General features: G+C 52.8%; 2 protein-coding genes across 39 annotated transcripts; one reads left to right on the top strand and one right to left on the bottom strand.

Annotated features, from left to right (window-relative positions):
* Nucleotides 1–127: 127 nt before the first annotated feature.
* Nucleotides 128–14,348, top strand: ATF1 (activating transcription factor 1). 35 transcript variants are annotated; one of them, XM_051771402.1, is made up of 10 exons: nt 130–299; nt 4,312–4,427; nt 5,932–6,060; nt 7,362–7,462; nt 7,773–7,903; nt 8,797–8,976; nt 9,566–9,725; nt 11,114–11,267; nt 11,375–13,047; nt 13,099–14,348. In XM_051771402.1, exons 2-8 carry the CDS (start codon nt 4,314–4,316, stop codon nt 11,256–11,258), a joined length of 960 nt encoding a protein of 319 aa, XP_051627362.1. In that variant the 5' UTR covers nt 130–299; nt 4,312–4,313; the 3' UTR covers nt 11,259–11,267; nt 11,375–13,047; nt 13,099–14,348. The 35 variants fall into 35 exon arrangements, with proteins under 35 accessions (XP_051627394.1, XP_051627362.1, XP_051627391.1 ...); XM_051771431.1 differs by having other exon boundaries at nt 131–299; nt 11,114–12,889; nt 13,031–13,084; nt 13,136–14,348; XM_051771419.1 differs by having other exon boundaries at nt 131–299; nt 11,114–12,889; nt 13,020–13,047.
* A 173-nt stretch (nt 14,349–14,521) lies between these two features.
* On the bottom strand, nt 14,522–21,039 carry TMPRSS12 (transmembrane serine protease 12). Of its 4 annotated transcripts, XM_051771436.1 has the most exons (6): nt 20,977–21,039; nt 20,647–20,912; nt 19,512–19,710; nt 17,812–18,083; nt 16,442–16,584; nt 14,522–15,276 (listed from the first exon to the last, which is right to left on the bottom strand). In XM_051771436.1, exons 2-6 carry the CDS (start codon nt 20,750–20,752, stop codon nt 15,037–15,039), a joined length of 960 nt encoding a protein of 319 aa, XP_051627396.1. In that variant the 5' UTR covers nt 20,753–20,912; nt 20,977–21,039; the 3' UTR covers nt 14,522–15,036. The 4 variants fall into 4 exon arrangements, with proteins under 4 accessions (XP_051627396.1, XP_051627397.1, XP_051627399.1 ...); XM_051771437.1 differs by lacking the exon at nt 20,977–21,039 and having other exon boundaries at nt 20,647–20,916; XM_051771438.1 differs by lacking the exons at nt 20,647–20,912; nt 20,977–21,039 and adding an exon at nt 20,429–20,469 and having other exon boundaries at nt 14,524–15,276.
* Between the last annotated feature and the right edge of the window lie 143 nt (nt 21,040–21,182).

Raw genomic sequence — 21,182 nt, 5'->3', positions numbered from 1 at the left:
CGCGCTCCCGCCCCCCCCTGCGCCATCCCGGCCGCGGGGGGGCGCTGTTGCCGCGGCGCGCCGCTCCGCCGCGCGCTCTCTATGGTCGGGCCGGGCGGGGCCGGCGCTCAGGCGGCCGCTCTAGCCCGGCGCGCGCGCGCTCCGCGCCGCTGGCGCTCTATGGCGGGGGCCCCTGGGCGCGCTCTCTATGGTCGCGGCCCGCCCCCCCCGCCGGCGCCGCTTCGCTGAGGCGGGACCGGGCCGGGACCGGGATCCGGCGGCTCCGGCGCTCCCCACGCGCGGCCCCGCGGGGCTCTGAGGTAAGCGCGGGCTTGCGGAGGCCGCCCCGTCCCCCTTTGGGCCCGCCCGCCCCTTCACCCACCCCCACACCCCCCCCCCCCCGCCCCGCGAGGGCCGTGAGGGGACGGGCAACAGGCCGCGGCCTCGGCCCGGCGGATCCCGCGGGGAGCTCCGGCCGCTGCCGGGCCTCAGGCGCTGCCCCGCGGCCTGGCGCTGCTGCCGGGGCCGGGCCAGCTGCGCCCGGTGCTGTGTGGGGGAGAAAGGGGGTCTGGGGGTGACGGGGGGTTCCCCCGCTTCCCCCTCCCCGGTTCCCGTTCCCCCCATTCCCGCTCTCCCTCCCTGTTCCCGCTCTTGGGAGGGGGGAAAGGGGGCTCTGAGCGTGACGAGGGACCCCCCAGTCCCGCTTTGCCCCGGGGTGGGGGCTTAAAAGGGGGTCCCCCGGTGCCCCCCGGCCCCAGTCGGTCCCGGGCAGCTTGTGACAAACCGCTCGTTGTGACAAAACAGGAGCTTTATCGCTCATTAACCCGCCGTTTAATTAATGGCCGCCGGTACCTGTTTTCCCAGGATTTTGCCCCAAACCGCGTCGGGGAGTCCCGGCTCCAGCGCTCGGGGAGGATGTCAGTGCCCTCGGGGGGCATTTTCCTCTCCCGACCCATCGGGTCCCCGGTGCCGATGGAATATTGAGGGTTTTGGGCTGCAGCTTTTGTGTCTGAAGCTCCTGTCGGGGATGTTCCTGTAGGGGCTGGGAGGATGGGGGGGGGTGAGTGGAAGAAAACACACGTGCAGAGCGCTCCTGGAGTTTTTAAGGAATATCTCTGCGTGTTTGTGGGATGGGCTCCAGGGCTTTGACCGGGCGCGTTGACTCCTCACAGCTGGTGGGATGTGCTGCCCTTCGCTCTTGTCTTTCGCTGATTTCGGGGAAAAAAAAACCCGGACTTCTGACAGTTTTCTGGGTGAACGAAATTTCCCCAAGCGTCTTAATTGCAAAATTAGGTAAAAAAAATCTTTTCACTGCCGAAAGCAGCTGATTTTAAGGCACTGAAGAACTCCAAGTTTCCCCAGATTGCTTCAGTATCATTTAAAAAAAAAAACCCCTTCTAAATCCCTTTGAGCAATTTGTAAATGTCAGAATTTGTCTCCTTTCACTAAGTATTTGAGAACAAATGCCTTGTCCAATATTCTTTGACTTCTGGCTTTATAAAGCCTTTAAAAATATGATTAATTGGCTCTTACAATATTTCAGTGGTGAAACATCGTTTAGGGCCTTTCCTCTGCTCGATTTAAAAGGGCAGAACCAGCACTTGGTTTCTTCCTCTGGTGCTCTTTGTAGCATTTTAGGGAATTTAGAGAATTAGTGAAAGTTTTGGGAGTGAGGCGTTTTGGGTGTTTCTGGGGGGTTTGGCTGGTGGGTCCCACTGAGGCCTGTGGGATTTTGGGGGGGGGGGGCTCTGTGAGCTTTGGGTTGAGAAATGGAACGTGCCCACCATGAACTGTGACATTCCTGCTTCTGTTTGAAATCCTTGGCTGGAGGGAGATGATGCCCAGAATTCTGGGAGTCCTTGGAGTCCTTTCATGAGCTGCTGTTGGAGGATCCTCTCAGTCACATGTAGCTGCCTGGAGACTTTGGTTTTACCCTGAAAAGCATCACCTGTACCTGTCTGACTGTAAAAAAGTGGGGTTTGTCCACACTGGGGCAATAATTATTCTCTGGATAATAAACCCTCCTGCCAGGGCTCTGTGACAGGTGAAACTCTTCCTTCACCCCAACGTGAGCAGCTCTTTCAGCTCAGTAAATCCAAATTCAGCTCTTGCAGCAGTTTTACCCGGGACTGTGCTCAGGGATTTCCCTTTTTGGGGCTTCTTGTCAGAGCTTGAGACCTGCAGGTTGAGGTTTTTTCCCTGGAGGTTCCCTCTGTGAGCTGCTGGATGCCAGTTGCTGTCTCAGGTGCTCACAGGAGGCCGTTCCAATAGGAAATTCCAATAGGAAATTCCCGGTTTTCCAGCTGAATAGGTTGTTTCAGCAGGGTAAAGGCACTGAGAGACTGTCACATCCCCGGAGGGTGTGAGGTGCAGGGGGAATTCCCACCTTGTTGCAACCCCTGCTGAGTCTTCTCCTGAACGTTGTTGTACTCAACTAGATTGATGTTGGATGAATAATTAAATATTGCAGAGCAAGCAGAGATGGAGTCAGCTCAAAAAACCACATTTTTGATGGGAAGTGCTTTATCTTTTATTCCTGTAAAGCAGAACTTCACACCCATGAGAGAGAGAGATCAGCAAACCCTCTGTGCTCCCTCCCCGGGGTGCTGCTTTTGGGTGCTTTTATCGGTTTCACTGTTTCTTGCAGGCTTGGTTTGAGTCTTTTCCTGGGACAGCAAAGCAGAGAAAGCAGTGGCAGAGGGAGGGGAGGGCAGGCTGTGGTTTGGCACTACAGAAATGAACGGGGGCTTTTTGGGGCACTGGAAATGTATTGTCATTTTTGCTGCTGCTGGATTTCGGTTTGAGGGGCCCCCGGTGGGTGCAAAGGTAGATTTATTTTTTTTTTTCCCCTTATAAAAGCTAAAGCTGCATTAGAAGACAGCCAAAGTTGTGTCCCCTGCACATGTCTGTCATTAATTCTGCTCCTCATTTTGATGTGGTTGATGTTTGCAGCCACGAGGACGTTGGGAAGCTGCATCATGTGCTGGGGAGGGTTTGGTCTGTGCTGTAAAGGACACATGGAATCACAGAATCCTGGAATAGTTTGGGTTAGGAGGGACCTTAAAGCTCATCCAGTTCCAACCCCCTGCCATGGGCAGGGACACCTCCCACTAGCCCAGGTTGCTCCAACCTGGCCTGGGACACTCCCAGGGATCCAAGGGCAGCCACAGCTTCTCTGGGCAACCTGTGCCAGGGCCCCACCACCCTCCCAGGGAGGAATTTCTTCCCAATATCCCACCTAACCCTGCCCTCTGGCAGTTTGAACCCATTCCCCCCTGTCCTGGCCCTCCAGGTCCTTGGAAATAGTCTCTCTCCACCTTTCCTGCAGGTTCCCTTCAGGCCCTGGGAGGCCACAATGAGGTGACCCCAAAGCCTTCCCTTCTCCAGGCCGAACAATCCCAACTCTCCCAGCCTTTCCTCATGGCAGAGCTGCTCCATCAATGTTTCTTGTGGCACCCAAGCACCGTTTTTGTCCCTCCAAAGCCCTGATTTAGTGCCTGGCCCTGATTTAGTGCCTGATTTAGTCCCAGGTGGGACCCCTGGCAGCCCAGGCTGCAGGAGCAGGACTCTGCTCTCCGTCGCCTTTTCCCCCTCGGAGCGTTCGCTGCGGTTCAGCTCAGCAGGGAAAAATCAATGACTCACATTTCCACAGAAAGAAATGTAATTTCCAGTCTCATAGCAACTGTCCTTTCAACACTTTCAAACCTTCTGTGACAAAATGTTTAACGCTCTCGCCCATCAGCTTTTTAATGCTCCAGGCTGGTCCGCCCACTCCCCCCAGCTGAAACCTGCGCCTGTGCATCTCTGAACCCCCCAATATCTGAGGGGGGGGGTGCTGGCAAGACCTTGAACAGTTAAATATAAAATCTTAGACGTGAGAGAGGTGTTGGTGACTGCATTACATGGAGACAGAGTGACTCTGGCAGGGCTTAAAATTCAAAACTGTGCTCTCTCTCTCTCCACTTGGATTCGAATCCCCGGGTTGTTTTTATACACCTTCGGATGGTTTAAAATAGGCCTGGCTAGAAAATCTTCTGGGAAATTCTCTTGCTTAGAGCAATATATTTAATATAAAGAATCTCGGTTTTCTTCCTGGATCTTCCTTCCCACTGCCAGAGGGCAGGGTTAGGTGGGATATTGGGAAGAAATCCCTCCCTGGGAGGGTGGGCAGGCCCTGGCACAGGTTGCCCAGAGAAGCTGTGGCTGCCCCTGGATCCCTGGAAGTGTCCCAGGCCAGGCTGGAGCAACCTGGAATAGTGGCACAGGGTGGAATGAGATGATCTTTAAGGTCCCTTCCACCTTGTTAACTGGATTTCCCTGGTTTTCCCCCAGCTATGATGGAAGAGGTGCACAAGGGCAGCAGCAGCAGCTCCGTGACGCCGTCCCAGCCCTCGGCCGTACAAGGTACAACCCTCCAGGCAGCTCAGCTCTCTCATATTGCTCAACAGGTAAAGCCTGGGTGGCATCTCAGCAAACATTTCAGGGCCTTCAGAGCCCCTTTTTTATGTGCCACAAACCATAGGGTCATTCTTAGAAGGGCGTGGAGAATTAAAACCGGGAAGAGGTTGAGAAAAATGTGTTTGGTTGTTGGTGAACGATGTCAAATTAATGGAAAAGCGTTAAAAAAGTTGATTTTTGGGGCTTGTGCAGTGCAGAAGTGCAGCCCAGAGTTGGGGTTAGGCGACCACAGGAGCTGCTCAGGAATAAATCAAGGGCCTGGTTTCATTTTTTGCTCAGGAAAAGCATTTTCAGCTCCTTTTTGTAGTAACAGCAATGCTGGGTGTGCTCAGCACCATGGAAACACTTGGATTTTAGCCCAGCATGAACATATTAAATATAATAAATCACATGAAGTTGGAAATGTGAGATTCTTCCTCCAAGGTGACATCCCTGTCAGAGCTTTAACCCCAACCCCTCAGGATTCAGCTTTTGCTGCACCTGAGAGTGAATCCTTCCAGGAGGGTTTTCCTGGGAAACAGAAACGTTTTGCAACTCATCCACTGTTCACCCTGTGGAGGCAATTGGTATTTTGATGCCAAATTTGGATTTAAGAGAGGAGGGAATATCAGCAGGTGGCCTGGGGTTTGTTTCCAGGCTGGTTTTATGCTGGTTTTATATAAAGTTCTGAATGTCCCTTAATATTGTGATTTATGATACAGAAATAGCCTGAAGTGGAAATTCAGCTGTGTGAGTGTTAATGATCCCTTCATCTTCTCCTGTATTTCAGATTAATAGAGGTAGTGAAGAAATTTGGTGAGGAAACTGGTTATTTACTTAGAGCCAACTTGAATTATTTTTGGTTTGTGAACGTGTGAACGATATCAATTGAATTAAAGTGGAAGGATTTGTGTGAGTTCAGTGTCAAAACTACAAACCCTCCAGGAAGTTTGCATCTTTTTGATCTTAATATGTGACATAACGTGACACATTTGATTTCCCCCAACCAAAGGGAATAAAAACTTGTTTTGTATGTAAGTACTGTCTCAAAACTGTTGCATCTTTAAAGGTACTTTTGTGACTTAATTAGAATTAAAAGAAGCTCCTGGCAGTTCTCCCCCAGCTGCACCTCCCGAGCCCCCTGGCACGGAGGTTTCACTGCTGGTTTTGGGTCTGTTGTAGATGTCTCTGTGAGGTTCTACTCTGGTTTTGGCTCTGTTGTAGATGTCTGTGAGGTTCTGCTCTGGTTTTGGCTCTGTTGTAGATGTCTGTGAGGTTCTACTCTGGTTTTGGCTCTGTTGTAGATGTCTGTGAGGTTCTGCTCTGGTTTTGGCTCTGTTGTAGAAGGTGTCACTGCTGGTTTTGGGTCTGTTGTAGATGTCTCTGTGAGGTTCTGCTCTGGTTTTGGCTCTGTTGTAGATGTCTCTGTGAGATTCTGCTCTGGTTTTGGCTCTGTTGTAGATGTTTCTCTGAGGTTCTGCTCCGGTTTCACTGCTGGTTTTGGCTCTGTTGTAGATGTCTCTCCGAGGTTCTGCTCCCCTGACGGTGGTTCAGCTTCCAGGAGAGCAAGTCCAGGTGCAGGGAGTGATCCAGACAGCCCAGTCCTCCTCGGTGATCCACTCCCCTCAGGTGCAGACCGTGCAGGTAACTCCAGCAGGGCTCTCCCACCCCAAACCTCGGCACTTCTGGGGGTGAGAAGATGTGCAAAGGCTTGTCTGACCCTCAGTGCCCCATGAGAGGCAGAGAGGGGTCCAGGGACAATCCTGTGGGACACAACATCCCTCCTTTGGGCTGGCAATGATTTGTGGTGCTGGACTCACCTTTGGAGTTCCAAATGAACGTTTAACCTTTGTTAACAAAGGCCTCCCTTTGTTAACAAACCCAGCCCACAGCTCTGGGGCTGTGCCTTGGCAGACAAGGGAGCTGGGGTTTGGTCCCCAAAGCAGGGGAGTAATGGAATAGTTAAAAACTGAATCCAAATGAGTCTTTGGGAAAGGTGGGCCTGAGTGAAGGGCTGAGCTGCTGCTGGCTCACCTCGTGCGCTCTGTGACTCCCTCTCAGAGGTGCCCAAGTCTCTGCTTGTGCCTCTTACTCACTTGCCACGTGATTGCTGTGAGTCACTTCCCAGAGAGGTGCCCGGGGAGTTCCAGGGAGGCTGTTCCTGCTCCAGTCAGTCCCTGCTGCAGAGCCCTCGGGCCACTGCACTTGCACTGGGAAGCCACTGCCCAGGCAGCGGGGCGAGGGAGGAGCTGCCCTAAAACACAGGAATTTGTCCCTGATCCTTGTCCCACACTCCTCATAGCACACTGAACTGATAAACCATGGGAAGCAAAGCTGGCAGGGATTGTCAGCTGCCACTGCTGGGAATCAGAGCAGGGAGAGGAGAACACGTGTCGCTCCTGAAAGCAGTGGAGCCTCTGCCCCAATCAGTTGTTGGTGCTCCTGTCTCCCTTAATCCCATTCCTTTTCCTTCCCCCTCCTGCAGGGTCCCACTGACTGGATTCTTCCCTCTTTTTTTCCTCCCCCATGTTATTTATGAACATTGTGGCCTTGTTGGGGGGGGGAAAAAAGTACAACATGAGCAGGTTTTTTTTCCCTGCTGATCGTGGGCTGCTCTGTCTGTCTCTGCAGCTCAGTGGGAAAGGCTTTTCCCAGAGCTCTGTGCATTCCTCTGGACTCTGCTGCTGGCACACACATAAGAACAGATAAATATTTTCTTCACTAATAAGGAGCATCAGAGACAAAATAACACTTCAAGCACACAGTAGAATAAAGAAAGTTGTAGATAGTACTTTGCACATTCACTCCCTGATACGCTGCTGCCTCAAACATTGTTTTCCTTGGACTCGTGTTCTCACCACCAAACTCCACTGCTCCTCTGCCTACATAAACATCTGTGTTTGTCTCTGTGCATCACTGGTGTTCCTGTTCCCTTCTCCCACCAGGTCTCTTCCTTGTCTGAGAGTGAGGATTCCCAGGACTCCTCAGACAGCATTGGCTCCTCGCAGAAGGCTCGAGGCATCTTGGCTCGCCGCCCCTCGTACCGGTACTGATGAGCTGGGACACACCTGGGGCTTCTGTCTGAAACCAAGAGAGGGGCTCCTTTCGATGCTTTCACATGCTCTGCCCACCTCCAAGTTGTTTCCTTTGCCTTGGAACATGGCAGTGGGGTCTGTTCATGCACTGAACACCCTGAGCTGACAGGGGAAACTTTGACTCCGCTGACTGGAGCTGGGCCTCAGCACGATGTCGTGCAGGGGAAAATGTGCATCAGCTGGGATTTTACTCACTTGTATCATTTGGCTGAAAGTGGGGAGTGTAGCCAAATGTCAAACTCTTTTTTTTTTTTTCCACAGAAAAATTTTGAAAGATCTTTCCTCTGAAGACACACGGGATAGAAAAGGAGATGAGGAAAGTCCCGGGGTCTCCACTGTCACCTCCATGTCCGTTCCCACACCCATCTACCAGACAAGCACTGGACAGTACAGTATGTTACCCAAAACACCTACACAGTTTTTATTCAAATGGCCTCAAAATACAGGTTTTGTTATATATTTGATTAAGATGAAACTCAAAAGTTGGTTATTACCTAGCAGTCAGTGGAGTTAATACATAGAAATAACTGGTACCTAAGACTTCAGATAAACTCAGTCCTTTGTAATCTTAATTTTTGCACATTAAGACATTTAAGGCTGTTGGTGTGAAGCACACAGCAGTGTTCTGAGCTGGATTTAACCCAAAATGTCAGCTCAGTGAAGACACCAATACATATATGTATATATATATATATACACATATATCATTGACCACACCAAAGGGAGGCAGCAAAAAAATAGGATTTGTCCCTTTGATGTCATCACCTGGTGTTCACTGTGCTCCACACCTGCTCTAGCACATGGAGCTCCTCCTCTCCATCCTCTGAGTAGAGGGTTTGTGCTTCAGGGGTCCTTTTCCTTCACTGGGGGCTCCAGGAGACCTGGAGAGGGACTTTTGGCAAGGAGCGATGGGCCAAGGGGTCCTGGCTTCCACCTGGAAGAGGGCAAGGTTAAATGGGATACTGGGAAGCAGTTCCTCCCTGTGAGGGTGCTGAGGCAGTGGAATGCTCCTCCTGGAGGTGCCCAAGGCCAGGTTGGACGGGGCTTGGAGCACCCTGGTCTAGCAGAAGGTTTCCCTGGGAGTGGAACGAGACGATCTTTAAGGTCCTTCCCGCCCCGCCCATTCCATGATTCCATGAATTACCCGTGTTTTACACTGTCCAGCTCCCAACCCTGTGTTTTACACTGCTCAGCTCCCAGCCCTGTGTTTTACACTGCTCAGCTCCCAGCCCTGTGTTTTACACTGTCCAGCTCCCAACCCCGCTGTCCTGTCCCTTCCCCGCAGTCGCCATCGCGGCCAACGGGCTGCAGCTGGCGGGGCCGGGCGCGGACGGGGTGCAGGGGCTGCAGACCCTGACCATGGCCAACGCCGGCGGCTCCCAGCCCGGCCCCACCATCCTGCAGTACGCCCAGACCTCGGACGGGCAGCAGATCCTGGTGCCCAGCAACCAGGTGGTGGTGCAGAGTGAGTACCCCTGGGGTCACCCCCTTTGGTGTCCCGTTGTCCCCTCCTAACACTGCCCTGTTTGGTGTCCTGTTGTCACCTCCTAACCCTGCCCTGTTTGGTGTCCTGTCCCCTCCTAACACTGCCCTGTTTGGTGTCCTGTCCCCTCCTAACCCTGCCCTGTTTGGTGTCCTGTCCCCTCCTAACCCTGCCCTGTTTGGTGTCCCATTGTCCCCTCCTAACCCTGCCCTGTTTGGTGTCCTGTTCCCTCCTAACACTGCCCTATTTGGTGTCCCATTCCCTCCTAACCCTGCCCTGCTTGGTGTCCCGTTGTCCCCTCCTAACACTGCCCTGTTTGGTGTCCTGTCCCCTCCTAAGCCTGCCCTGTTTGATGTCCTGTTCCCTCCTAACGCTGCCCTGTTTGGTGTCCCATTGTCCCCTCCTAACCCTGCCCTGTTTGGTGTCCCATTGTCCCCTCCTACCCCTGCCCTGTTTGGTGTCCCATTGTCCCTTCCTACCCCTGCCCTGTTTGGTGTCCTGTCCCCTCCTACCCCTGCCCTGTTTGGTGTGCTGTCCCCTCCTAACCCTGCCCCGTTTCTGGTCCCCCCAGCTGCCTCTGGGGACATGCAGACGTACCAGATCCGCACCACGCCCACCACGTCCTCGCTGCCCCAGACGGTGGTGATGACTTCCCCGGTCACTCTGACGTCGCAGACGAGCAAGACGGACGACCCGCAGCTCAAGCGGGAGATCCGGCTCATGAAGAACAGGTACGGGGGTGCCCCTGGGCTGCTGGGCCTGGGGAGGTTCATGTGCTGAAACCACGGAATTCCAGAGGTTGGGAAAGCCCTCCGGGACCGTCGAGTCCAGCCTGTGCCCGATGCCCACCTTTGTCCCAGTGAGTGCCACGGCCAGGCCTTCTCGGACAGCTCCAGGGGTGGGGACTCCAAACCTCCCTGGGCAGCCCCTGCCAGCGCTGCAGGTTGGCTGCAGTGTGTGTCACCAGATCCTGCTGGATTTCCTGCTCTCCCCCTCTCTGGGTTAGGAACTGGCTGGAGGGCTGGGCCCAGAGAGTGCTGGTGAACGGGGCTGTATCCAGGTGGGATCTGGTCACCAGTGGTGTCCTCAGGGATCAGCGTTGGGCCCAGTTCTGTTTAATATATTTACTGATGATTTAGATGAGGGGGTTGAGTCCCTCAGCAAATTTGCAGGTGACACCAAGCTGGGGGGGAGTGTGGATCAGCTGGAAGGCAGGAGGGCTCTGCAGAGGGACCTGGACAGGCTGGATCCATGGGCTGATTCCAGGGGGATGAGGTTCAACCAGGCCAAGTGCCGGGTCCTGCACTTTGGCCACAACAACCCCTGGGGACAGAGGGGCTGGAGAGCAGCCAGGCAGGAAGGGAGCTGGGATTTGGATTGACAGGGAGCTGAACAGGAGCCAGAGTGTGCCCAGGGGGACAAGAAGGCCAATGGATCCTGGCCTGGCTCAGGAACAGGGTGGCCAACAGGGCCAGGGAAGTGATTTTTTCCTGGTGAGGCCACCCCTGGAGTACTGTGTCCAGTTCTGGGCCCTCAGCTCAGGAAGGACATGGAGGGGCTGGAGCAGGTCCAGAGGAGAGCAACGAGGCTGGGGAAGGGACTGGAGCACAAGTGCTGTGAGGAGAGGCTGAGGGAGCTGGGGGGGCTCAGCCTGGAGAAGAGGAGGCTCAGGGGAGACCTCCTCACTCTCTGCAACTCCCTGACAGGAGGGGGGAGCCAGGGGGGGTTGGTCTCTTTTCCCATCAGCAAGACAAGAGGGCTGGGTCTGCAGCTGTGCCAGGGGAGGGTTAGGTTGGATTATTAGGAGGAATTTCTTTGCAGAGAGGGTGCTCAGCCATTGGAATGGGCTGCCCAGGGAGGGGGTGGATTCTCCATCCCTGGAGGTGTTTAAGGACAGACTGGATGTGGCATCAGTGCCATGGGCTGGGAACCGCAGCGGGGTTGGATCAAGGGTTGGACTGGATGATCTCGGAGGTCCCTTCCAACCCAGCTGATTCTGGGATTCCTGGGGCACTTCTGGGTTGGTTTTGTTCCTGCCTGCAGTTGAGCTCTCTCAGAACTGTAACATCCCAGGGACAGACACAACCCTGAGGTGACCAATCCTGCCTGTGTGTTGCAGGGAAGCCGCCCGGGAATGCCGGAGGAAGAAGAAGGAGTACGTGAAATGTCTGGAAAATCGAGTGGCAGTCCTGGAAAACCAGAACAAAACTCTAATTGAAGAACTAAAAACTTTGAAAGATCTTTACTGTCATAAAAGTGTGTAAGAAAAGAAGGTAAAAACCTTTGGGGACTGGTGAAATTTCAGAGGAGAATTTTTTTTTTTTTTATACTGAATTTTTTAAACTAGATGAAAGGTCAAAAATGAAACTTTTCTACCTAGATTTCACAGCTCAAAGACTCTATAGATTTTATTTACAACGTGTTGGTGACAAAGTACAAAAAAGGAAACAAGAAAACCTCACCAAAATTCCTGCTGGCACAACTGGAAACTGATAAAAGTCAAGATTGCAGCTGCAGTGGAAGGACAGTCACGTGTGACGAGGCAGGTGATGAGAGTTTCTTTGAGAATTCCTACCAATACCTCTGATATTGGAGGCAAAATTTGGTTCCAGTGAAAACGTGGATGAAATGGAATCCTTGCCATAGCTGACATTATTAGTAACATTTATAACCAGTGTATGTTTTGATTTCTTACTCTTTTTCAATCCTTTCTCCTTCAGTTACTTGTCTGTAAATATTTTTATTTTGACCTGTAAGTTGGCATTTACAGGTGCAGGTGATACTTTTGCTCGAGGTATAAATTATGTTTTTCCTCTTTCTCAGATGGCAGTTTAAAAAAAGTTGGGATGATTTTTATCCATGTTTGCTGTGTTTTATCAGATTTGGGAAAAGGATCTGCAGAAGGCAGCGAGAGGCCTGGTCCTGGAAATGTCTGAGGCACAGGAAACTGTGCTGGTTTTCCCCAGACAATTCAACACATCCCTGATTTTTAAAGCACAGTGTAGTGGGGACAAGGACTGATGACAAAAATCCTGAAGAATTTCCGAAATTCAAAACTTCTGGAAGTTTAATTTCACAGGAGGTTTGTTCTTAGTTCTGGGCAATGAGAAACATCAATCATTGAAAATTAAATTGTATTACAATTAAACACTCAGTGGCTGGGGATTCTCCTGGGCTTTGGAACACGAAACCAAATAGAAGAGAAATGATGCAGTAAAAAAAATGGAAGATCTATACCAAAGGGTTACGAGGTTCTAGTTTCTGGGTTATTGCTGGAAGTAGTGCAAAATTACCATTTCCAGCCTAATTTTGTAAGGTAGGAACTATTTTGCAAAGTGACGGTGTCTTTGTAAGCAAATATTCTATTGCAAACAGGGAGATGGTTGGTATATTTTGTAGCTAAATTGTGATCTTTACAAAACCTGAAATTGAGTTTCTATACGTATTTTGACAGTTTATATATTTCATTTTAGTAACCAAATGAAATATTTTGTGAACCAGATTTTCAAGGATATATTTTTATGGATAGTACAAAGTCAAATGAGATTCCTCTTTGGTGTAGGAGATATTTGAATTAATTTTGTATGTCTGTGGGCAACCTGCAAAAAAAAAAAATGGATCCTAAAGAGTATTGGGGGAAAAAAAAAAAGAATAAATAATAAAGAAATCAGGGCTTTTTACTCCCCACAGTTGAGAGTATCTGCACATTAGATCTGATTGTTTCAGAGGGTTCAGTTTGTACACTTTTAATTTGTTTCAGGTGAAAATTAAGTGTTTGACGTGATCAGGACTCTTTTGGGTGGGGAATCTTCGTTCTTGGAGATGCCCAGAGCCATCTGGGGAGGACATGGACCTGGGCAGGCTGTGACCCTGGGCAGGCTGTGACCCTGGGCAGGTTCTGACCCTGGGCAGGAGGTGGCCCTGGGCAGGTTGTGACCAGGTTGTGACCCTGGGCAGGTGCTGTAGGTGACCCTGGGCAGGCTGTGACCCTGGGCAGGTTGTGACCAGGTTGTGACCCTGGGCAGGTTGTGACCAGGTTGTGACCCTGGGCAGGTTGTGACCAGGTTGTGACCCTGGGCAGGTGCTGTAGGTGACCCTGGGCAGGCTGTGACCAGGTTGTGACCCTGGGCAGGTGCTGTAGGTGACCCCCCTGAGCAGGGGGTGGGACAGGAGGACCCCCAGAGTCCCACCCCCCCCAGTCCCATCCCAGGATGGCTCTGGGAACGATCCCGCCGTGTCTGCAGCACTTTTGCATGAGTAACAACCCCCATTTCCATAGCTGGGATCGAATCCCAATCCTGCTTCCAGTTCTGTCAGCAGGAATTGCACTGTGGGCTGTGCTGTCCCAAGGTGTTGGAGCTCCCTGTGTGTCGTGCTCGCTCGGATCCGGGTGGAATCCCGAGCTGTGCTCCCTCCCTGGATGTGTGATGCTCATCCCATGGTCAGTCAGGATTTTTGATTTTTACTCCTTTGGGAATTAATGGACTCGTAGCAAGCAGAGCTCTCTGCCACGAGGAATCTGCATTCCACGGTCTCCTGGTTAGTGGGTCATAAAAGGGTGTTTTTTCCTGCAGTTTCTGAATCTCTGGTTGTTCTGGACACGAGTCCTGAGGTGTTTCCTTTAGGCCAGGCTGGAGTTGACTCCTGGTTGCCACCCTGCCAGAAAAGAGCTTTTTGGCACATCAGAAACGAGGTTGGGAAAGTCCTGACCTGAGGGAGCTGCTCCTGGAGAGGTGTCAGTGCCTCCTGTTTCTTTGGTGGAATCTCAGGACAAACGAGCAGCCTGGAGTGTGAACCTCAGAGATCTGGACCTTTCCCCTCAGGTGTGTGTGTGTTACCTGGAATGTGTGAGAGAGGCTCTGACCTGCAGTTCTGAACTGCTTTGGGAACTCTTGTGGTAGCTGATCCTCACTGGGTATTCTCCTTTTCCTTTTGTAATATGGAATAATAATAAACAAAACCTATCAAATGTTGAGGCTGTAGAACCGTGGTGGCCAGTTCTTTCTGTGTCCAACCCCTGCCCTGCTGCCAGACACACCAGGAGTCAAGTTTTATCCTCTTTTTAAAACAGTGTGTTGGAAAGAGCAGCTGATTTTTCATCATGGGAATATTAAACAGTAACACGAGTTTCGCTCTTTAATCACTGACCATGAAGTTCTTAATTTGGATTTACTTTAAAATCTCGATTGTAAAGAGTCAAGTCTCACTCCTGAGGGTAAGAGGTGCAGCACCCAGTGCTGCTCTGCTGGTTGGTTCCAAACAGTCCGTGCTTTCCATGATCTGTAAATATTTGTTGAAACAATTAATGGTTGCAAATTTTGACCTTGGTAAATAAAGTCGCCAAAATATTATAATTCTGATGGTCCCTATTTATTTTTAACTAGCACAGAACTGCAAGTGGTGCTGTCCAGGTGGAAATACCTCTGTGGGATCGGGTCATAATGTGGCCAGGAATAATTAATTGTCAGTTTTAGTGGATGAAAGAGCACCTGTCATGCTAAAAATCGTGAGTGCAGAACAACTTTTACCTTTCTGCAGGGGTTTTTTTTACCTTCTTAGATTTCAATAAGCTGAGCCACAGCTGAGGTTTGGTTAATTAAATGGTTAATTAAAACCTCTGTGTGCTCTGCTGGCTTTTACCCGGCAGAGGGAGCATCTGCCATCCCCAAACCCTGGTGGCATCACCGAGTGTCTTTAACCTTCTGGTGGCTGGAAAGGCGCAGAAATAGGGTGGGAGGAAAGTGTTGCCAGTTGATAACATCCCTCTATTCCATTTTCAGCATTAGGGCCAAGGCTGTTACCGTTTCCTCTCCCATCAGTGTGGATTTCAGAGGCAGGAAACAAAAAAAAACACCACACAATTGCAAACACGACTCCTAAAAAGTAAGTGCACGTCCTTTGGCTCTCGGATTTATTGTGAGTCAGGAGGGAGCTGGTTTTTCCCAAGCTCTCCCAGGCAGGGCCAAGGAGGGAGCTGGTTTTTCCCAAGCTCTCCCCGGCAGGGCCGAGCTCCGTGCCGGTGCCACGCTGGGTTTGCCCCTCTTAGAAGGTCTGGGTGAGCACCGTGTGTGCCACAGTCAGGAGGAGGGTGAGCGTGGTGCTCGTGGGTTTTGGAGTCCTGCTGGTCAGCTTAAGTTTTGCCTTGATCCATGTCCTGTACTGGGAGAGCCGGACGTAGATCCCGGGGTATTTGGGGCGGCCGCAGCCGACGCCAAAGCTGGCGATGCCGATCAGGTAATACCTGTCGGGGTGGTAACACACCAAGGGGCCCCCGCTGTCACCCTGCAGGTAAAACACCACAAAACCCCCCTCAGTGAGGTGGGAATGCAGAATCCAGGCAGGAATAAATGCAGGGGTTTTAACTTCAGGCAGCTCAGTTAATGACAGCAGCAGTGATGGTAACGGGCGGTAACGTGGACAAGTCAAGGGAAGTGTGGTGACACTGAATCGGGATCCTTGAGGTTGGAAAAGCCCTCCAGGATCACCAAGTCCAACCTGTGCCCCATCCCCACCTTGTCCCCCAGCCCAGAGCCCTGATTGCCACGTCCAGGCCTTCCTTGGACACCTCCAGGGGTGGGGACTCCAAACCTCCCTGGGCAGCCCCTGCCAATGCCTGACCACCTTTTCCATGAAGAAATTCCTCCTGATTCTGCTCAAGACGCTGCCCTGACCAGAACCCCAGGCCTGCACTGCTTCAGTGTCTTTAAAGTTCTGTTGTTTTCTCTCTGCACCTTTTCATGCCAAGCCTTGTCTCCCTCAGCTCCTCACTCCTCAGTTAATTGGGGAATGTGTTGTCCACACAGTGTGGAAGCACCAAGACACATGGTAAGGAACACACATCCTGATTCTTGGCTGTGTCACCTACTCGGGGAAAACTGCTGAGGGAAGCAGGAAGTGTATCAGACAAAGCACATTATGGGGTTTAATTATAAATGTCTCCATGTCCCAGCTGGTGCTGCAGCTTCTGCCAGTGCTTCAGACACAAGAATTGGCTTTTCTGAGAAAGAGGTGGTGATTGCTCAGCACTGGAATGAAAGCCCTGCCACATCCCTGAGCCACATCCCTGAGCCACATCCCTGAGCCACATCCCTGAGCCACATCCCTGTGCAGTGCTGCTGCTCTCTTCCAAAAGCATAAAAACAGGTGGCACACTGGTGTGCTTCACACACACTCCATGGCACACCAACACGTGTGTCGAGTGTCATACATGATTTATTGTCACCTCCATGGCACAGATTTGTTGCATTCTTTAACCTTTCCCTTTGTTCAGCATTCACAAGATCTTTTACCACCTTTCTGACATCACCAAACGTGTACCTGAGATATTCCTGCTTCGCCATCACCGTCCCACCCCTCTTTCTGATGCTCCCTTTGCCTTTGGCCTGTTTTGTGGTTGGCATTTCTGTTGTTTTAATTGCTCCTGATGCCCCTGAGCCCCCCGTCTCACCTGGCAGGTGTCGGTGCCCCCGGCCCAGGCGCCGGCGCAGAGCACCCTGTGGTCCATGAGCCCCGCGTAGCCCTCGGAGCTGTTGCACAGGCTGGGAGGGAGGATTTCCACCCGGGCTTCCTTCAGCACAGGTGAGATTTTACCTGCAATGGAGGCAGAATTCAGTGAGGTGAAATATGCTGGAGTGGTTTTTTTTTTTCTGTGCTTTTTTCCCCCCCTGTCTCCCCAGCTGGGACGTGTTCAGGCCTGGATGGGACACGGGTCCTGCCTGCTCCTGATGGATTGGAACTGGAGGGGGTTGAAGGGTTTGCAGACTTGGGTTTGATGTACATTTTGCAGCTCTTCCTCAGAAGCAGCAGCAGTGGTAATGCACCTGCCTCGCTCCAAGTGTCAGAGGTGACTTATCTAAAGGGCTCGTGTGATCCCAAAATTCCCATACACCAACTGGCATCAAGTTTGTGCCCAGTAGGATTAAAGAGAGATCTGGAAGGAGTGTAGTCATTCCTAAATCCCTGGGGACCCCCCAGTTCACAACATGCAGCGTCAGAATTGTTGCTTTTTGATAGAAAAGCTGTTTCCAGCAGACCACAAATCTGAAAGTCAGGTGAGTTGGGTTTTTTTGGTTTTTTCTCATGTTTTTCTTGGAAGAAAGGCTGGGAAATGTATTCCTGTGGTTGCAGCTGTGTGGATCTAACCTGGTCATGATGGAAAAAAGCCCTGGAAGCAGATTCTCACTGCAGAGAGTTTAATGAAGTTGTGTGAGGTGACCACAACCTGAGCAAATCCAGTTGGAATCACGGATGGTTTGGGCTGGGAGGGAGCTCAAAGACAATAAATTCCACCCTCTGCCATGGGCAGGGATGTCTTCCACTAGCTCAGGTTGCTCCAAGCCCCGTCCAACCTGGCCTTGGACACTTCCAAGGATGGGGCGGCGGCCTCTGGGTAATGCATTCCAGGGCCTCCCCACGCAGGGAGGCATTCCTAATATCCCTAATATCCTTCCTAATATCCCTAATATCCTTCCTAACATCCCCCTGTTTCAGTGGGACTCCATTCCCCCTGGGAAGGCCGGGAATGGCAGGCAGGCAGGAAGGCAGGGCCTGTTACCCTTCTCGGCGGTGCCCCACACAGGGAGGCATTCCTAATATCCCTAATATCCTTCCTAATATCCCTAATATCCTTCCTAACATCCCCCATTTCAGTGGGACTCCATTCCCCCCAGGAAGGCCGGGCATGGCAGGCAGGGCCCATTACCCTTCTCGGCGGTGCCCGACACAGGGAGTCATTCCTAATATCTCTAATATCCTTCCCCATTTCAGTGGGACTCCATTCCCCTGGGAAGGCTGGGAATGGCAGGCAGGGCCCGTTACCCTTCTCGGCGGTGCGGCCCCAGCCGCTGACATAGCAGTCGGAGCCGTTCTCCAGCTGGGGCTGCAGCGGCGCGGGCGGGAGGCAGATGGGCTGGATGTGCAGGCTGGACTGCACGGCCGAGCTCAGCTCGAACACGGCCACGTCGTTCTCAAAGGTCTCGCTCTTGAACTCCGAGTGCACCAGGATCCTCCTGATCCTCCTCTTGGCCGTGTGGGGGCCGTGCCTGTGCAGGTTGTGCAGGCCCAGGACGGCGCGCCAGAAGCACGGGTTCCTGCGGGGGGATTGGCAGGTTGGTTGGGTTTAGGGAATCGTGGAAAGGGTTGGGTTGGGTTGGGTTGGGTTGGGAGGGACCTTAAAGCCCATCCTGTTCCCCCCCTGCCATGGGCAGGGACACCTTCCACTAGACCAGGTTGCTCCAACCTGGCCTTGGACACTTCCAGGGATGGGGTGTCCTCTGGGAAATGCATTCCAGGGCCTCCCCACCCTTACAGGGAGGAATTTCTTCCCAGTGTCCCATCTAAGCCTGCCCTCTTTGGCTCGTGCACCTTTAGGAATGTGTATTGAAAATTCCAGAGTAAATGTTTTCCGGAAGGAACCTGCCTCGTTCCCCTTGTCCCTGGGAACACTCACTGTGCCCAATGCTGGTGGCTGCTCAGGAAAATTCAGGTTAATGATTTAAGCTGAAACCTGGATTTTCCCTCCCACCCCATCTCAGCAGAGGCCACCAGGAGATATTCTTCTGAAAAGGCTAAAAACTTGGATTTATTTTGCAGACAGGAAGGAGGCTCATCCCCACAATGCTTAGAAAGACTCTGCTTGTACCTAGATTAGGGAAATCCATTAACTAGAAGTAACAATAATGAATATGAAATTTAGAAATAGGGTTGGAGTCTTTCAGACCTAATTTCTTGTTGAAAAAAATCTTTACTGGTATTAAGTGGGATTTGAATTTGGCCTGGGATGAGCTATAAAATTCAGATTAACCTCCAAAGTTAAGGTAAAAATTAAATTGATAATTTAAAGAGGCATTATATTGCAAATAAATGATTGTTAAATTCATTTAAAGAAACAGGGAGTTGATGTACCAAAGTCCCGATGAAGGATGAAATTCCAAAGTTCAGGGATTTAACAGTTCACCTTCCCTCAGGGTCATGGCTGTGTCAACACAGTCGATGGGAACTGGTGCAGATTGTGCAAGTGTGGCAAAGGCCACAGTTAAAAGTCTGTTCTGAGCAGTTGTTACCACATTGTGAAAAAAAACCCACCAAAAACCTGGGCTCATGTGCAGCTGCTGTCACCAACACCCCCAGGGCCTCTCCTGATGGGCCACTTCCATCTGCAGGGACAAATGGGACTCTTGCAAGTTGACTTGACTGATTGTCCAGCGACTGGAACTGGGGAGATTGTGGCCCAAACGTGGGAGACTGGGAGACAAACATGGGAGACTGGGAGCCAAACGTGGGAGACTGGGAGCCAAACATGGGAGACTGGGAGCCAAACGTGGGAGATTGTGGCCCAAACGTGGGAGATTGTGGCCCAAACGTGGGAGACTGTGACCCAAACTTGGCAAATTGTGACCTAAATGTGGGAGATTGTGACCCAAACTTGGCAAATTGTGACCCAAACTGCCCCCAGCCCAGCTGGTCCCCCCTCAGTGGTGTCCCGCCGCGGTGCCAGCCCGGTGCCAGCCCGGCTGTACCTCCTGCCCTCGACGCAGTGCCCGGCGGTCAGCACGGCCTTGCGGCTCAGCAGGACCCCCCCGCAGAGGTGGATGAACCGGAGGCCCCCTCGCAGGACCTGCAGGCTCACGACCCACGGCCACGCGCCCTCCGGGGCCTCGTGGCCCCCCACGATCCAGGACGTGGCTCTCCGGGCCAGGGGCGGCTGCTGCTGACACTCTGCAAAACACAACAGGGGAGGGGGTTTAGGGGGGAGAAACAGAGCTTTTTTTGGGGAGGGTCTGGGTGTTATTGGTTTGGTTGCGTTGGAGTTTTTGGTTGGTTGGGGTTTTGGGGGGATTTTTTTAGGTGTCTTGTTGTTCTGTTGGTTTTTTGGTTTGGTTTGAGTTGGTTTTGTTTTTTTTTCAATCTCCAGCGTTCCCACAGCACAGGAAGGAAGTGGAGCTGTTGGAGCAAGTCCAGGGATGCTCCAAGATGATCAGAGGGATGGAGCAGCTCTGCCATGAGGAAAGGCTGGAGAATTGGGATTGTTCAGCCTGGAGAAGGGAAGGCTTTGGGGTGACCTCATTGTGACCTCCCAGTGCCTGAAGGGAACCTGCAGAAAAGGTGCAGAGAGACTATTTCCAAGGGCCTGGAGTGCCAGGACAGGGGGGAATGGCTTCAAAGTGCCAGCAGATTTTTAGATGGGATTTTTGGGAAGAAATTCCTCTCTCTGAGGGTAGGTGAGGCCCTGGAATGCATTTCTCAGAGGTTGCCCCATCCCTGGGAGTGTCCCAGGCCAGGTTGGAGCAACCTGGTCTCGTGGGAGGTGTCCCTGCCCATGGCAGGGGGGTGGAACTGGATGACCTTTAAGGCCCCTTCCCACCCAAATCATCCTCGCTGCCTTGGAGGATCCCGGGACTCCTTGGCTGGTATCAAATACGTGTTTCTATCTTACTAAGGTGCATCCCTCGCGCGTAGATTTGACATTACGCATCTGCTGCTGCTTCACGAACCCCCCCAAACTCAGGTACAGACGAAGTTTTTCCTCGCGTTTGTGTGGAAACACCCCCCCCACACACACACCCGCCCCCAACTCCTCCCCTCAGCGCCCGGCCCCCTCGCGCCCTTCCCCGGCCGCCGTGGGTCCCGGTGGGTCCCGGTGGGTCCCGGTACCCTCGCTGGGGTCCCTCGGGGCCGCTGCCCCGGGCCGGGGCCCCGCGAGCAGCAGCAGGAGGAGCAGCAGCAGCGGCGGCGGCACCGCGGGCCGCCCCCGCCGCATCTCCGTCGAGGGGCGAAGATGGCGGCGGCGCCTCAGGGAACTCCCCCCCCCGCCCCCCCGGGGGAACGGCCGGTGCCGGTGTCCGCAGGGGGCCGTTGGGGCGGCGGGGACGGCGCGGGGAGAGCGGCCGGAGGGGCTGCGGGGGACGGGAGGGGCCGCGCTGCCCTCAGGGACCGACCGGCCTTGCCCTCAGGGACCGACCGGTTCAGCCCTCAGGGACCGACTGGCCCTCAGGGACCGGCCCTGCCCTCAAGGACTGACCGGCCCTCCCTCAGGAACCGGCCGGTCCTGCCCTCAGGGACAGACTGGCCCTCAGGGACCGGCCCTCCCTCAGGAACCGGCTGGTCCTGCCCTCAGGGACCGGCCTTGCCCTCAGGGACCGACCGGCCCTCCCTCAGGAACCGGCCTGTCCTGCCCTCAGGAAGCCCTC

This window comes from Manacus candei, unplaced genomic scaffold (genome assembly GCF_025592945.1).
Source record: "Manacus candei isolate 608988 ecotype Guabito, Panama unplaced genomic scaffold, ASM2559294v1 h1tg000132l, whole genome shotgun sequence".
Classification (NCBI taxonomy): domain Eukaryota; kingdom Metazoa; phylum Chordata; class Aves; order Passeriformes; family Pipridae; genus Manacus; species Manacus candei.
Note: the sequence above shows the minus strand (reverse complement) of the source record. Positions and strands in the feature narration are given on the sequence as shown.

Excerpts from the sequence above, each read along its gene's own strand:
- ATF1 (XM_051771402.1), top strand. The coding sequence starts at position 4,314 with ATGATGGAAGAGGTGCACAAGGGCAGCAGCAGCAGCTCCGTGACGCCG. Across the intron at positions 6,061-7,361 it reads CTCAGGTGCAGACCGTGCAG|GTCTCTTCCTTGTCTGAGAG; the intron begins GTAACTCCAGCA and ends TTCTCCCACCAG. Across the intron at positions 9,726-11,113 it reads ATCCGGCTCATGAAGAACAG|GGAAGCCGCCCGGGAATGCC; the intron begins GTACGGGGGTGC and ends TGTGTGTTGCAG.
- TMPRSS12 (XM_051771436.1), bottom strand. The coding sequence starts at position 20,752 with ATGCGGCGGGGGCGGCCCGCGGTGCCGCCGCCGCTGCTGCTGCTCCTC. Across the intron at positions 19,711-20,646 it reads CCCGAGGGACCCCAGCGAGG|AGTGTCAGCAGCAGCCGCCC; the intron begins GTACCGGGACCC and ends TGTGTTTTGCAG. Across the intron at positions 15,277-16,441 it reads GGGGCACCGACACCTGCCAG|GGTGACAGCGGGGGCCCCTT; the intron begins GTGAGACGGGGG and ends TTTTACCTGCAG.